Raw genomic sequence first — 13,617 nt, forward strand, 5'->3', positions numbered from 1 at the left:
TGCTTGATACTTCAGAAGGTGCTGCAGCTATAAATTTTAAAAAGGAAAGCCACGCACGTTTGAGCAGTGAGTGCCATCCCGCTTTCTCCTGGCAGTGGTGCCCAGCCCGCTGCAGAGCAGGGTGAGTACACAGCCATGCGCACCCTTCTCCGCGGGGTGCGTACCGTGCAGGCACGCAGGGGAGGTCCCTGCCAGCGCGCACCAGGCCACTGACAGTATGTGGCTTTTACCTCGCCCTGACTTGGGTGCTCTGTGCAACCAGGCTGCAATTCGTCTCATGAATAGTAAGTCATAAGCAGTGTGATGACCACGATGTGCCGGTGAGCAGCACCCTCCTGTGGGCCAGGTCCATATTCCCAAGATGCAAGAAATGACACATTTGGTCAGGTTTAGTGCTAATTGTACTTTACAATATGTGTAGTTATAGCACATGGTATTACATATTCAGGCTTAGAAACTTGCTGCCGTGTATTTTAATGTTACTTGACATAACAGGTTATATGACTTGGTCAGGTCACGGCCATTAAGAGTCAGAACAAAAATTAGAGCAGCGCTGGGTGCAGTTCTGAGCACTTACTGCAAGCATTATCTCTGCACACATGTCCTTGAGTTATGCAAAAGGTTTTCTTGATCCGGCGTGGCTCAGCTTTTACCTGAGGATGCCTTTTACCTTAGGAGACCTCAGCACACATGCTGTAATTTTTGTGTTGGTGCCAACAGAGTGGTAGGAACACTCAATTACAGAGAATGCCAGCACGAGCTTTCTGCTCTCTTGAAAAGCACAGGACAGCTGTTGCCTTCGGTGGAGTCACTCTGATTCCTGCCGATACAGAGCTGAGATAACCGGCTCCAATCAGCAGCACCCTTTACCCATGCTAATCAAGGCTCTACCTGACCTGGGGACAGCTAATTCTCAGTATACATGGTCCTGTACTAGATGGGATCCCCCCAGCCCTGTCTCCTGTGTCACAGCGTGGTGGAGGCAGCTTGGGAAAGGTGTTCCAGGGTCCAGCCCATGCAGAGCCCTCCCGGCACCCGGTAAGCAGCAGGCTAGAAACTTCCTGAGCACTTAGACCTTTGTTACAGCTTTTGCAGCACTTCAGGAAGCTTCATAACCCCTTTTCTCAAACCTGTTGACTCCCATCGCACGCTGGCAGTCCATCCCACCATTTGTGTCGTGGGGAAAAGCTGCTCATGTTTAATAGCACATCCGATCTGGTTGTGTGGCAGGTAGTGGGAGATGGGCTGTGGTTTCTGGGCTTCTTACCCACCTGCTGGAGATTCTTTCTGTCCTGTGACATTGAGATGTGACCTCTGTAGGATCCTTCCCCACTGCCTTGGTGCACAATGAACTGGTGTGGGATGGCTGCTGGTAGAGCTTGGGAGCTGGTCACGGGGCTCTGCTCGACACAGAGCCTGCTGTGCTGGGCGGGGGGGGGGGGGGGGCAGGTTGTGTTAGCTGCAAATAGGGTGACCCTGTGAGCCAGCCAGCAGCTACAGAGGGAAGCAGCATCCCACCAGCACGGCCTCAGTGCCGTGAAGGGCTTGTAGGCAGCACACACAGGTCAGGCCTGAAACAATGCCAAATAGCCTGGGCTGAGGGCCAATTCAGTATGAAATAGAAATGCGTCTCCCCATTTTTATTCCACTGTATTTATCTGTAATCAATTTAATCTGTTTACAGAGCCATTATAGCGTTTTTAGTTATTAGCTTGAAAAATTGGAAAAGGATTATAAACACCGGACATTTATCATGCAGGGAAAAACAGGAAAGCAGCAACAAAATGCCGCAAAAGTTGGCAAGGAGTTATTTTCACCCTTCTTATATAAACTGGGAATGCTCCCCAAATCTTCTTGCTGGTGTGTTTGGAAGTGCTCTTTTATTCCGTCTTCTAGCAGTGGGTGTCAGTGCTGAGGGAAGGGCTTGTAGCAGAGCATTAGCAGGGTGAACCCAGTCTGCGGTGTCCTCGATGGCTGGACAGTTGATGGGTGGTGTGTGACCTCTGCAGCCAAAGATACTCTTCCACATCCTTGTAGATGTGCTACCTCTGCACTGAATCTCTTTCCAAGGACGTACGTTCCATCTCACACCTTTCAGAACACACCAGAAAATGTTCCTTGTATGTCTGCCTTCATGGTTAATTGCTGGGAGCAAGCAGTAGCTTAAATAGATGCTCCTTATCATTATTTATTTGTAGGTTCCTTGATCCCTCTCAAACTTCAGTGGTGTGACTGCATTGCCGTGTGCAGTCACAGGGTGAGCGACACTTTTAGGCTGACAGTGGTTATGTCTGGAGAGAAGTTTATCTTTGCCTTGCACGCTGTGCTGTCACCCCTGCACATCAGCGTAAACTGCCCTGCCAAATAACAGGAGGCTGAAAAAACTTCTATTTTCTGGGATGATCTAGTGTACTGCTTTCCGTATTGTCTGGTGTTATCTCTTGCAGAAATGTGAATAGTTGCTTTCCAGGAAACCATCGGGGAGGTTCTGTTCAGCCTTTGTGTCCTGGGGCACTTTTGTTGCATTTTGCCATATCTCAGCAGTGGGACTGATTCTGGGCTTGTCTCCTTTTCCTTGTTTTTCCCTTAAAAAAAGGTGATGTTTTGCAGATGTCTACTTATTGAAAATCAGTTTCCAAGTGGAACTGAATCAGCAGCCTTCCAATAAGACTGTCAAGTCCCAAATCTGAAGGGAAGGAAAAGCATCTCTCTTAGATACCTGACTCCACTACCTGGCTCACTTGCCTTTTGTTTGATAAAGTTGCACGTGTTCTAAGTAACTGCGGAGCAGTGGGGTGCAGCCATACTAAGTCTGGGTGGCCCATTTATGGAGCCAAGACACCTGGGGTGCTACTTGAAAGGCTTCCAGAAGCCAAATAGTCATAGGTGTATGTGCAAGCTTTAAAGCAAATAAAAAATCCTTGTGCAGTGAAGTTAGCTCTGTTCCAGAGAAAACTGGAGATGCCAGCTTGTCCTGTTAAACAAAAACTATGCATTGACGCAGCAGCAGAGATTTGAATTCACGACACTTCCCTGCTGCAAAATGCCTGGGGAACGATCACAAACCCAGATCATTTCATGATTTTTTTCTACTGTAGGCTAGAAAACTGAAATTCCCGCTATTGCATTTTCCTTGCACCTGAAGCTTGGGTTCCCACCGCTCTGTTTCTAGCTGGCTGCAATGGCTGTTGCCTAGATGGATGTTACATTGCTGACAATCCATGTCATAAACAAAAACTTTGGATTTCATGGTTTCTGCTTGGTTTAAAAGCAGAGGGTGCCATGTTACTGGCAGGCAACATCCTGTCTGCACTTGCATTGTTCAAGCTCACACCATCTGTCCAACCCAGCCTTGCCCAGAATGGAGCTAAACAGCAAAGTGAGTTTATAGTGGCAATAAAGAACAACCCTTGAAGATGCATTTGAAAACAAGCGGTTTCAGCAGGTAGCTGTGGTGACCTTGCGTTTGGAAGGCAGCTCAGCCTTAGCCAGCTCAAGGTCACATGAAGTTCCGCTGGGGGTTTCTTTTTTTAAGCTGTCTGCTATACGTTTGCTAGAGGAAATGTGAAATGTCTGCGGTTTCTGCCCTTGCATGCACTAAAAGCGATTTCAGAGATGTACACAGTGTTCAGTGTCACCAACTATGTTCCTACATCCTTTCTGCCGGGGAGAACATCAAATGGGCTCTCCTCAGTGCCCACAGCCTGCATTTCCAGCACAGAGAGGACCATGCAGAAGCTGCCCTAGTATGAAGGCTTGCTGTTCCCAAGAAGTCAGTGCACAGAACTGAACATGTGGAGAAGCCAGCTGGAACAAGGACCTTGAGAGCATAACTGCAGGGGAAGTGTGGAATATTTTAAAGTTGAGTATACAAAAGCAACTGGGAATTTTCACACAAGAAAGGGGGTGAAAAATGTGTGGGGAAGGGTGGCAGGGGAGGCACGGAGAGAGAGGAATGAAAAAAAGAACTGCTCACCAAACCTGTGCCTTGGAGAGGTGGAAGAGCATGGCTATATCAAGGCTTACCAAGGTATATCAGGTGGTAAAGGAAATCGTAACAAAGAGTTCCAGAATGTATAAGTGAGGATGGAAGTTAGAAGGAAAAGCAGCAGCCCGCAGTGAAGGCAGGGTGGAGGTTAAAGGTAGTCTAGATACTGTCACAAATGGAATAAGTGCTCCGTCCCATTTTCGTGGTGGAGACATCAGAGATCCAGAACTGGAAATAAATGCTTCCTAAATAAGGTCAAAACCCAAAGATGGATTGTGCTCAGATGTGTTTCATCCCAGCAAACCAGATGACTTAAAAGACCAGCCTGGCCAGCTCTTCAGTGGCTGAATTTCAAGATGAAGGAATAATACAGAAAATGGAAATTTGGGTCATTTGCTAAGGAAGAAGATGGAAAAGGAAAATGTGTAGAGACAACATTAGACAGACCAAGACACAAAATGAACTACAACTAGGAATGATTGTAAAGCATATGAGGTGGTCAATCTTTTAAGGACGGGAGGAATGATGAGTCTTAAGGAAAGATACAGTTCGTTACTGAAAGAAGGGGAAGGGAAAGGGGAACTATCACCAGATGTACCTGAAAATACATGAGCTGTGGAGGAATGGCAGAGTAAAGAATTCATATAAACAGATAAAACCATGGAGCAGCTGTCTCCCCTACCATGTGCTTTCGTTTTTTCCTGCTGTCAGAGAGCACTCATGCTTCTTATTTATTTACTTCTAATTACTGAGATACAGACTACCACTGATGAGATAAATGTAGCTCAGGATGCTGATCTTCCCCTTCTCTTCCCTCAGGGTGTCTCCCCAGCATCTAAATCAAAGCTTTGTGGAAATGTCATCCCTCCATGCCCCACACCATCTCTCCAAACACCGTGGGCTCTCAGCCCGCTCCCCAAGCCCAGAACACAGTCCGTGCCAGGAGAAGAGGCAGGGGCCAAGCTGCCATGGGGCAATGACACGTCCAGCAAGATTTTGGAGACTAGGCTGGTGGAAAATAGATGGAAAAGAAAAAGTGGAGAATGAGGTGAGTGGGAGTATGTGCTGAGAGGTCTGATGCAGGTTGTTGGCAGGGGTCACAAGAACAGAACAGTTCCAGCTGGTATTTATGAGGCTGCTGTTTCAATTCAGGATGATAAAATGTTACCTTTCCTCCCGGCCTCTAATCCAGCTGTTCACCTTTACCTACAAAAGAAATGCAACCTTGCACTTACTGGATTGTGCTTATTTCTGCAAAGCACAATCCCTTGCTCTTTGTGCTACAAAAAAATTGTGCTGGTCTCTAAAAGACATGTGCAAGATGTGGATTGTGCAGATTTGACACGTACCGAGTTCTTCTGTCTCCTTAGAAATCACCTGTGTCACACTTCTGACTTGGCAGACCTCTGTTTTGCGAAGCCTGGGTTCAGCCCGGCGTCGCTGGTGCTGTGGAAGTGGTGAGCGCAGCGTGGCCGAGCAGGGGCGGAGGCGTGGGGAGCAGGCAGCTGAGCAGGGCCCAGGGGCTGGTGGCAGCACGCTGGTGGAGAAGCTGCCAGGAAAGAAAAGTCATCCTGGAACAAGTTTGGCTTTTTGATTGTTTTTTTTTTTGAACAAAAACTTACACAGAATAGATGAAAACCTGAGCAGAGAAGCCCGGCAGGACTCAAGCAATGATGCTCTCTCAGTTCAGGGCGGGGCAGAGCAATAGCACACGCAGGCAGATTTCTTTGCATCGTTCCTCTTGTTTTGCAAACACATCTCCAGATACCAGCAATACTGTTACCTGGCAGGAGCACTGCTCTAAACCCCTTCAATCATTCTTAATGGCCAGAACAAGTTTTCATCAAAAATACTCTCTCAGAACAATGTTTGTTTTCAAAACACAGCTCTGTTTAGCCCGCTGCACCATCTTCATCGGCTGGAGCAAGATAAAAGGACTGATTTCTTGGCTGAGAAACTTAGCTCTCTTCTCAAGGGAAGCAGCACAATGTCCAGAAGGAAGGCAAAGGAAACAAGTTTGTAGTTGTTCGCCTCGTGCTTTCTCTGTTCAATGCGCTCTGCAAGGTGAGGAGACGGGTCTGTTCACAGGGGACAAGCCCCAGGTAGTGAGAAAACACCCAGCATCTCCTCACAGCCAGAGGTAAGGCATTTGGGTTGGGAGCAGTGGTGTGAAATGAACCCATGGGGCAGGGGAATGGGATTTCTCATCAGCCCAGTTCAATTTCCAAAGTGCAGCTGCTCTAGGTCTCCTCTCAGGAGAATTTCTCTCTGTGTGTGTTGTTGTTTTGACAAATAGGTATGTTTTGTTGCAGCTGCATTTTGACTGAAAAACTCAGAGTAGCTCTGGAAAGCGTGTGTGTTACTTAACCAGACTGAAAAAGCAGGATGCTTTCATTCTGCAGATAGGAGCCCCTGTGGTGGGCCTGTTTGATGCAAGCCAGCAATGTAATTTAAAATTTTGAAATGTTAAAGGAAAACTTATTTTGAAAATTACCTCCCTTACCCAGGTGTTACATTCCTAAAGCGTCACTTGGAATTTCTCAACATTTTAAAAGAGATTTTTGCTGAAGTGGAAGTGTCACCAAGAAATACAGGGTTCCTGAAGAAGTTTTGGTTTCAGTGAAATAATATGATCTGATCTTAACCCATTCTGCTTTCCTCTTTCAGAACAAGAGGTATGTTAGGAAGGAGCACAGGGATCTCTGTAGCTCTGCTCCTGACATGGGCATCTGTGCCGGTGTGAATGCAATTTAAAGCATGGTCTCAGGACTGTGGTTAATCAGGTCCATAAGTGAAAACGAACTGGCACCATGGGAAAGTGCTTTTCTGTTTGATTTGTCTGAGGTTATTTTCCTTTATTTTATTTATCCATGCAATGAGCAAGAGCCCTGGAGCTAAGCAAAGTGCATTATGTACATGACTGCAACACGTCATGGCTGCCTGTTCTCCTGCCTTAGCAATGGAGGACACATCAAGCCAGAAGTCAGGGCAAAGCAAAGACGCGCTGGGCTCTGTAACGCCAGAAGAGACTCCTGCCAATTTTATACATGTCAAATTGGAGGAGTATGAGCCTTCAGGCTTCAGCACCAAGGAATTAATCCTACAGAAAGCGAGAGAGGTCTGCACATGCAATCATCAAACCATCATCACCTTCTTCTGTCGGCTGTTTCCAGTGCTGGACTGGCTTCCCTGTTACAATGTCAAGACGCAGTTGCTTGGGGATGTCATATCTGGGCTCCTGGTGGGGATAGTTGCCATCCCTCAGTCCATTTCCTACTCCCTCTTAGCCAGCCAGGACCCCATCTACGGCATCTACACCAACTTCTTCTGCAATATCATTTACGTTGCTATGGCCACTTCGCGCCATAACTCTGTGGGCTCCTTCGGTGTCCTGTGCCTGATGATCGGGCAGTCTGTGAACCGGCACCTCCAGCAAGCAGGGTACAGTGACGACAACGCTGGCTCTTTGGTGGTGGGCAACTCTACCTCCTCCACTAATGGGACGGGTGCCTGCGACAGGAGCTGCTACGCCATCACTGTGGCCCTTTCCTTAAGCTTTCTGGTTGGTCTTTACCAGGTACAAATGTTTGCTGTTGTACTGTTTCCCCTCCGTCCTTTCCCTGCTAGGAACTTCTCTGAGCTAAAGATCTCTAAGCTCCAGTCTTGGTTCAGACTTACAAGTTACAAGAAACCTTTCCTGATGTGACTAGACCCTGACGCCCTTGAATCAAATGTAGAGATTTAGAAAGCTCCAAACATGGCTGAATGTGGGGGTTTGTTTCCCCCCCACCATATAACAGGCCATGTCCTTGGTTGTGTCTGAAACATCCTTAGGATCACACACAGCAAGGCAGGAGAAGGAACTGTGGACCACCTTCCCACCGCCCTCAAGGACCTTGCCATCAGCAGGGGCTCCTTCACCCCTGGCAGCGTCCCCACCACCTGAGCCTAGCTGTCCCCAAACAAGCTCAGGCTCTTTCTCTGGAACAACTAAAATTCAGTGCATCACACCAGTTTTATGCCGCTGAGTGATACTTGGAGCTGCTTTGATGGGGCTGCTGCCGGGACTTGCAGCGCTAATTGTGTGCCCTTATTGCTTGTAAAGAGGCAGCAGAAGGGACCTTGTAGGCTTCTTTGCATGGCATCTCTAGCTACGGATGAGTGTTATAGGTAGGTTTCTTTAGTTTTTCATCCCCCAGATTAACTACTGAAGACAAAGCCCTCTGCCTCACACTGAATGCTCAGCAGACAGAATAGCCAGAGCTGCTGAAGTGTAAGCAAAATGACATAAATTACCAGTTACCTCTTCCAGCCCTTCTCATTGATGCTAAAAGTATGGCTGTCTTGCTTTTCAGATCCTGCTGGGGGTTTTGCAGCTGGGCTTTGTGGCTGTCTACCTGTCAGAACCTCTCCTCAGTGGCTTTGTGACTGGCTCCAGCCTCACCATTATCACCTCCCAGATGAAGTATCTCCTAGGACTGAAAATCCCTCGTCATGAAGGAGTGGGGTCCTTCATCCTGACATGGGTTGACCTTTTCAGATACATTCGGAGCACGAACATCTGTGACCTGGTCACCAGCCTGGTTGCTTTGGCCGTCATAGTGCCTGTCAAAGAGGTCAATGAGCGGTATAAGGAGAAGATGAAGGCCCCGTTCCCCATAGAGCTGCTGGTGGTCATTGTAGCCACAGTAATATCTTACTACTGCAACTTTGAAGAGCGATACAAGTCTGCTGTTTGTGGGGAGATCCCCACTGGTTTCAGGAAACCCACTCTACCAGATATAAACCTGTTCTCCAGCCTGGCAGTTGATGCTCTTCCCATTGCTGTTATCGGTTTTGCCATGACCGTCTCCCTGGCGGAAATCTTTGGCAAAAAGCATGGCTACGCTGTCCGTGCCAACCAAGAGATGATTGCTATCGGCATGTGCAACCTGATCCCTTCTTTCTTCTACTGCTTTGCCAGTTCTGCAGCGCTGACCAAGACTCTGCTGAAGGAGTCCACGGGGACCCAGACCCAGGTCTCTGGCCTGGTCACCTCCCTGGTGCTGCTGCTAGTGCTGCTGTGGATCGCCCCACTTTTCCACTCGCTGCAGACCTCCATCTTGGGGGTGGTCACCATTGTCAACCTGCGCGGGGGCCTGAGGAAGTTCCATGACACCCCCAGCATGTGGCAGCTCAGCAAGCTGGACACGGTGGTGTGGTGGGCAACCATGCTGTCCTCCACACTGATCACCACGGAGATCGGGCTCCTCACGGGCGTCTGCTTTGCTCTGCTTTGTATCATCTTTCGCACGCAGAGACCCAGGGCCACGCTGCTGGGCAAGGTCAGCAACACGGAAATCTACGAGGACCAGTCCACTTACAAGCAGCTCAGCAGTATTGCCAACATCAAAATCTTCCGCTTCGAGTCGTCCCTCTACTATGCCAACAAGGAATATTTCAAGACTGTTCTCTACCAAAAAACTGGGGTAAATCCTACCCTGCTGGCCGCTAAGCACCAAAGGGTGGGGGCCCAGGCAAGTACAGACACAGGCAACAGCAAGAGCTTTTTTGGCACCAGGTGTGACTGCCTGAAACAGGCCAAGAAAAGGGCTGAGAAGCCCCCAGCAGATGCCTGTCCTCCCTCCACAGACATGCACACCTTAATCCTTGACTGCAGGGCAATGCAGTTTATAGACACTGTGGGTCTCTCTGCGCTGAAGGAGACACGTCATGACTATAAGGAGATTGGTGTCCAGGTGCTCCTGGCCAACTGCAACCCATCCGGCCGCCACCGGCTCCGAGAGGGTGGCTGGGCTGGCGAGATGGACAGTGGTGGCCAGCTGGCTTTCCACAGCGTCCATGCAGCAGTGCAGTTTGCTGAATGGTGGTACCATGCGCAGCAGGAGGAGAGCAAGGAGAAAAAGGGTGCTCTCCCGCAGCCCGACGACCTGAACTTTCAGGTGTCTTTGTAGACCTGAGTGTGAGGAATGATTTCTAATGGGGATGGGCTTAGGGTGTGCTGGAGAGTTCAGTCTGAGCGTGCGAAAAAAGAATCTGATGAACTGTCAGCAGCAGGCACGGGGCAAAAGGACTGGGGAAGGCATGGATGTCGGGAGTGGAGTGCCAGCAGCTGAACGGCCTGAGCGGCGTTTCGGGGTCTGTCCCGTCGGTGAGGAGCCTGGACAGCTTCTAACTCTTCTCCTTGGAAAGGGCTGCGGCTGCAGGAGGTGCCGCGCAGGGGGACGGCACGCCGGGCTTCCACCAGCGGCTTCCATTGCAGGGCTCCCCCCGCGCCTCGCCGCGCCGCTGGCCACCCGGAGCCCCCGCGGCCGGGGTCGCCCCGCCGCTCCCGCGCGGGCCCGTGTCTCGCGTGGGCACTGGGGGGCACGAGTGAGCCGCGCTGCGCGGCCCCAACTGCGCTGCGCGTCCCCGCGGCCGCGCCCCCGCGCCCCCCCCCCGCGGCCGCGCTCCCGCCGGCGGCTGAAGCGGCCCCCGCGGTGGCGGGCAGGGGGCGCGGAGCGGGCAGGGGGCGCGGAGCGGCTGGCGGCGGCCGTGCGCGGCCCCTCTGCTCTCGGCGTGTGTCGGGGGAGGCTGATCCCGGCCCCCAGCCCGGGCAGGGCGGGCTGGGTCGGGGGGCGCCGGCCGGGGCGCCCTGTGGTGGGGCTTGCGCGGCCCCTGGGAGCTCACCCGCCGGCCGGGGGTCGGAGCGGCTGGGCCCCGCCGGCAGCCCGGGACAGCCCTGCCCTGTGCTACGGGTGCTGCGCGGCCTCGGGGCGTCACCGCGGGGGGAGGCTTCGCAGGGGTCTGTCCCCAGAGGTCTGTGGGCGACACAAGCTTTATGCCTGAAAATCCCATTTCCCGTGGCCCCCTGGCGTTAAGCACCACCTGATTGCTTTTGGGGGAGGGGGAGGGTCGAGCCGGGACACTGAGGCGAAGGAGAGAGGGGCTGCGGGCCAGGTCTGCCACCTGCTCCGGGGAGGAGCCCCGGTGGTCCCTCCCAGCCCCCCACCAGCAGGCACAGCGCAGCGGCTGTGAGCATCTCCCCTGTGCTGCGCCGCTCTGTGTGCACCCCCAGGCGGGAAGGGGCTGCCCCCGGCTCAGACCCCCCAGGAAGGTTCACAGACAGAACCGGAGCTTGTTACGTGGAGTTTCCTTCTATGTGCAGCTCCATGTCCGTATACTGGCCCAGTGCGGAACAACTAGGGAAAGAGAGGATGCCAGCAACCCCTCTCGTGGCACGGTCCCTTGACAAATTGCGTTGTGGAGAAACGTGCACCCCAAGGCATCTCTGAGTGCAAGGCAGCAAAGCTGCTCCCCTGCCTCCTGCGACGTGCGGCTGTGGGGGCTTGAGGCCTGATGCCATCGGGGACGAGAACCACCCGTCCCACTCACTCCTTCACTTGCTAATCATCTTTTGCCACCTTCATTTTGGTCTGCCCTTCTCTTCCTCCACAACCACCCTGAGTCAATGCGGGAAATGAATTGAAGCAGCTCATTTATTTCCTGAACACCCTGTGGCAGGGAGTTTAACAGCCCCTCAATGGCCACAAAACAACAGCAGCAAACCTGGCAACAGCAAAAGCACTTCCCTTAAAAACAAAGATATTTCGGAAAACTGTTGGGAGTTTGTTCAGCTGACAGTTATTGCTCAGGCCCTGTGTGTTGCTCAGGACGGTCTGGCTGCAGGGGAGAACAGGTACTTTGCCCTGCTGTTACTTACAAACCGGGGTTCACATGACTTCCATGGCTGAAATCACAAATTTCCTCCCTAAAAAAAGGTATCTGAGATCACCAGCTGCTGTTCGTAAACTGTAAACTGGGAACACCTGTGCCCCAGCTTGCAATGGCCGCAGTTCTCCCAGTGTTTGGCAGAAGCTGTGCTGCCTTCCACATGCATGGCCGGACCCTGGCTGCAGCTGGGGACACAGTGCTGTCACTTGGAGCGGTGGGACAGGGCTGCCTCGTGCCTGCAGCACCGCTGAGTGTGCAACTGGAGGGAGCCTCAGCTCTGAAGCAGATGGGGGGACCTGCCCTTTCTGCTGGGCTGGGGCAGGCAGCATCCTGCTGGCTCTGCTTCTGTATCCCAGTGGTGAGTCCTTGCTCTGAGCAATGAAGGCTCAGTGGCATTGCCAAGTACCAGAATAGCTTTTCTTCTGCAAAATCCATCTGTAAAACGCCTTCTGTGTTGCATATTTAATAGGTGACTATTCCCCTGGCCTCGCCCAAGAAACGCAGCACCAAAGATACCTTGCTGAAGGGAACTCTAGCTTTGGCAGCTGCTCAGGAGCCCAGGGACAGGAGACTGTTGTAAATAAAGTCCATGGAAGAGGAATCCTACTGGCTCTGCTCAGGGAAATGTCTTCTTGTGGTCAAAATACTATTTCCAATGGATTAAAGAGCATGGTATGCCCACCTGCTTGCAGGTCCTTGGAGCAAGGTTGTAAGTGTCAGGTGAAGCTAAATTGACCGAGGAGGCCAGTAAAGCTTTGCAGGGCTAGATGGACAGGCATGCTCAGCGTGCCCTGGGTGCAGGTGTCAGCAGGTGGGGGCTGCAGCACCTCTCTCCAGGGGTCCTCACAGGGCATGGCAGCATGAGGCAACTCCCCAGGGAGGTTGCATCAGCCATGGAGCAATGAGTAATGGGGCAGATTTGTGTCTGAACAGCAAGTCGGTAGAGGAGAAGTCTTATTACCTGCAAGGATTATGACCTTCCTTCCCCTTTGGAATAGCATTGCCGTAAAGAGCCGTTTATGGACAAAATTAAATTATTTTAGTTAGACTTTAGATGCATTTATGATCTCAGTGGGGTCATAAAGCCATAACAGGAAGTAAAACCAGTGCTGATAATTCCTGGGCACAGCTTGGTGCAAGATAGCACAGATGAGATTACTGGCAGAGCAGCAGCTCCCACAGCCCTTTGCAATGGGATATGGCTGTTTATATGAGCAGTTTTTGATCAGAGCTTGGACAGTTGTGAAAATGTCAAAGAGATACCCAGCAGTTTTTATGGGATGCCTTCCCGTGGAAGGGAGAACTGAGGTGGCAACCTCGTCAGCCCAGAGCCGCTGGATCTTGCTGGCAGTCCTTGCACAGGCTGCTTGGCCAGGTCTCCCAGCCCATCGGCTCCAGTATCACCTTCCAGCCCGCAAATCAGATTGCCAAGGTAGATCAAAGAATAATTGCTATTTTTATACCGGTTCCTATGAAGAGGCCCTGGGTTGTAAATGACACGGACGAGAGATGAGGAAGGACAAATGACACAGTAAAAGGTCAGCTTATAATCAGTGTCACGGGAGATCAGGCTGGCCTCTCACCACATGCATAGCCTGGTGGAGACAGATGTGAGGGAGAAGGGACCACAACAACTGTGGACCAATATTCAGTGATGAAGGGGTTCCTGGTGAGGGCACAGGGCACTTGTCTGCCCCAGGACCTGACTGCAACAGCCCGAGTCCCCCCATTAGCCGAAGGGCCTCAATGTCTCAGCTGGGGGCTGACCCACTGCATCTCCCACTCAAGAGGACCTGCTGCTGCATCCCACTGCTGACAGGGCATCTCGCGTGCCCGTCCCCTAAAGCTTCACCAGGGGCCAAGGAAATGCCACGCAGCTGAAAGCAAATGTTATCCCTCCTGGTAAGCAGCTCACC

General features: G+C 51.4%; 1 protein-coding gene across 2 annotated transcripts; it reads left to right on the forward strand.

Annotated features, from left to right (window-relative positions):
- The first annotated feature begins 65 nt into the window (after positions 1 to 65).
- LOC121092293 (sulfate transporter-like) lies at positions 66 to 10,244 on the forward strand. Of its 2 annotated transcripts, XM_040603038.1 has the most exons (4): positions 66 to 3,861; positions 4,808 to 6,128; positions 6,656 to 7,565; positions 8,344 to 10,244. In XM_040603038.1, the coding sequence occupies exons 3-4, from the start codon at positions 6,921 to 6,923 to the stop codon at positions 9,940 to 9,942; spliced, it is 2,244 nt and encodes a 747-aa protein (XP_040458972.1). In that variant the 5' UTR covers positions 66 to 3,861; positions 4,808 to 6,128; positions 6,656 to 6,920; the 3' UTR covers positions 9,943 to 10,244. The 2 variants fall into 2 exon arrangements, with proteins under 2 accessions (XP_040458972.1, XP_040458971.1); XM_040603037.1 differs by having other exon boundaries at positions 66 to 6,128.
- Positions 10,245 to 13,617: the final 3,373 nt, after the last annotated feature.

Source organism: Falco naumanni, chromosome 8 (genome assembly GCF_017639655.2).
Source record: "Falco naumanni isolate bFalNau1 chromosome 8, bFalNau1.pat, whole genome shotgun sequence".
Taxonomy (NCBI): Eukaryota; Metazoa; Chordata; class Aves; order Falconiformes; family Falconidae; genus Falco; species Falco naumanni.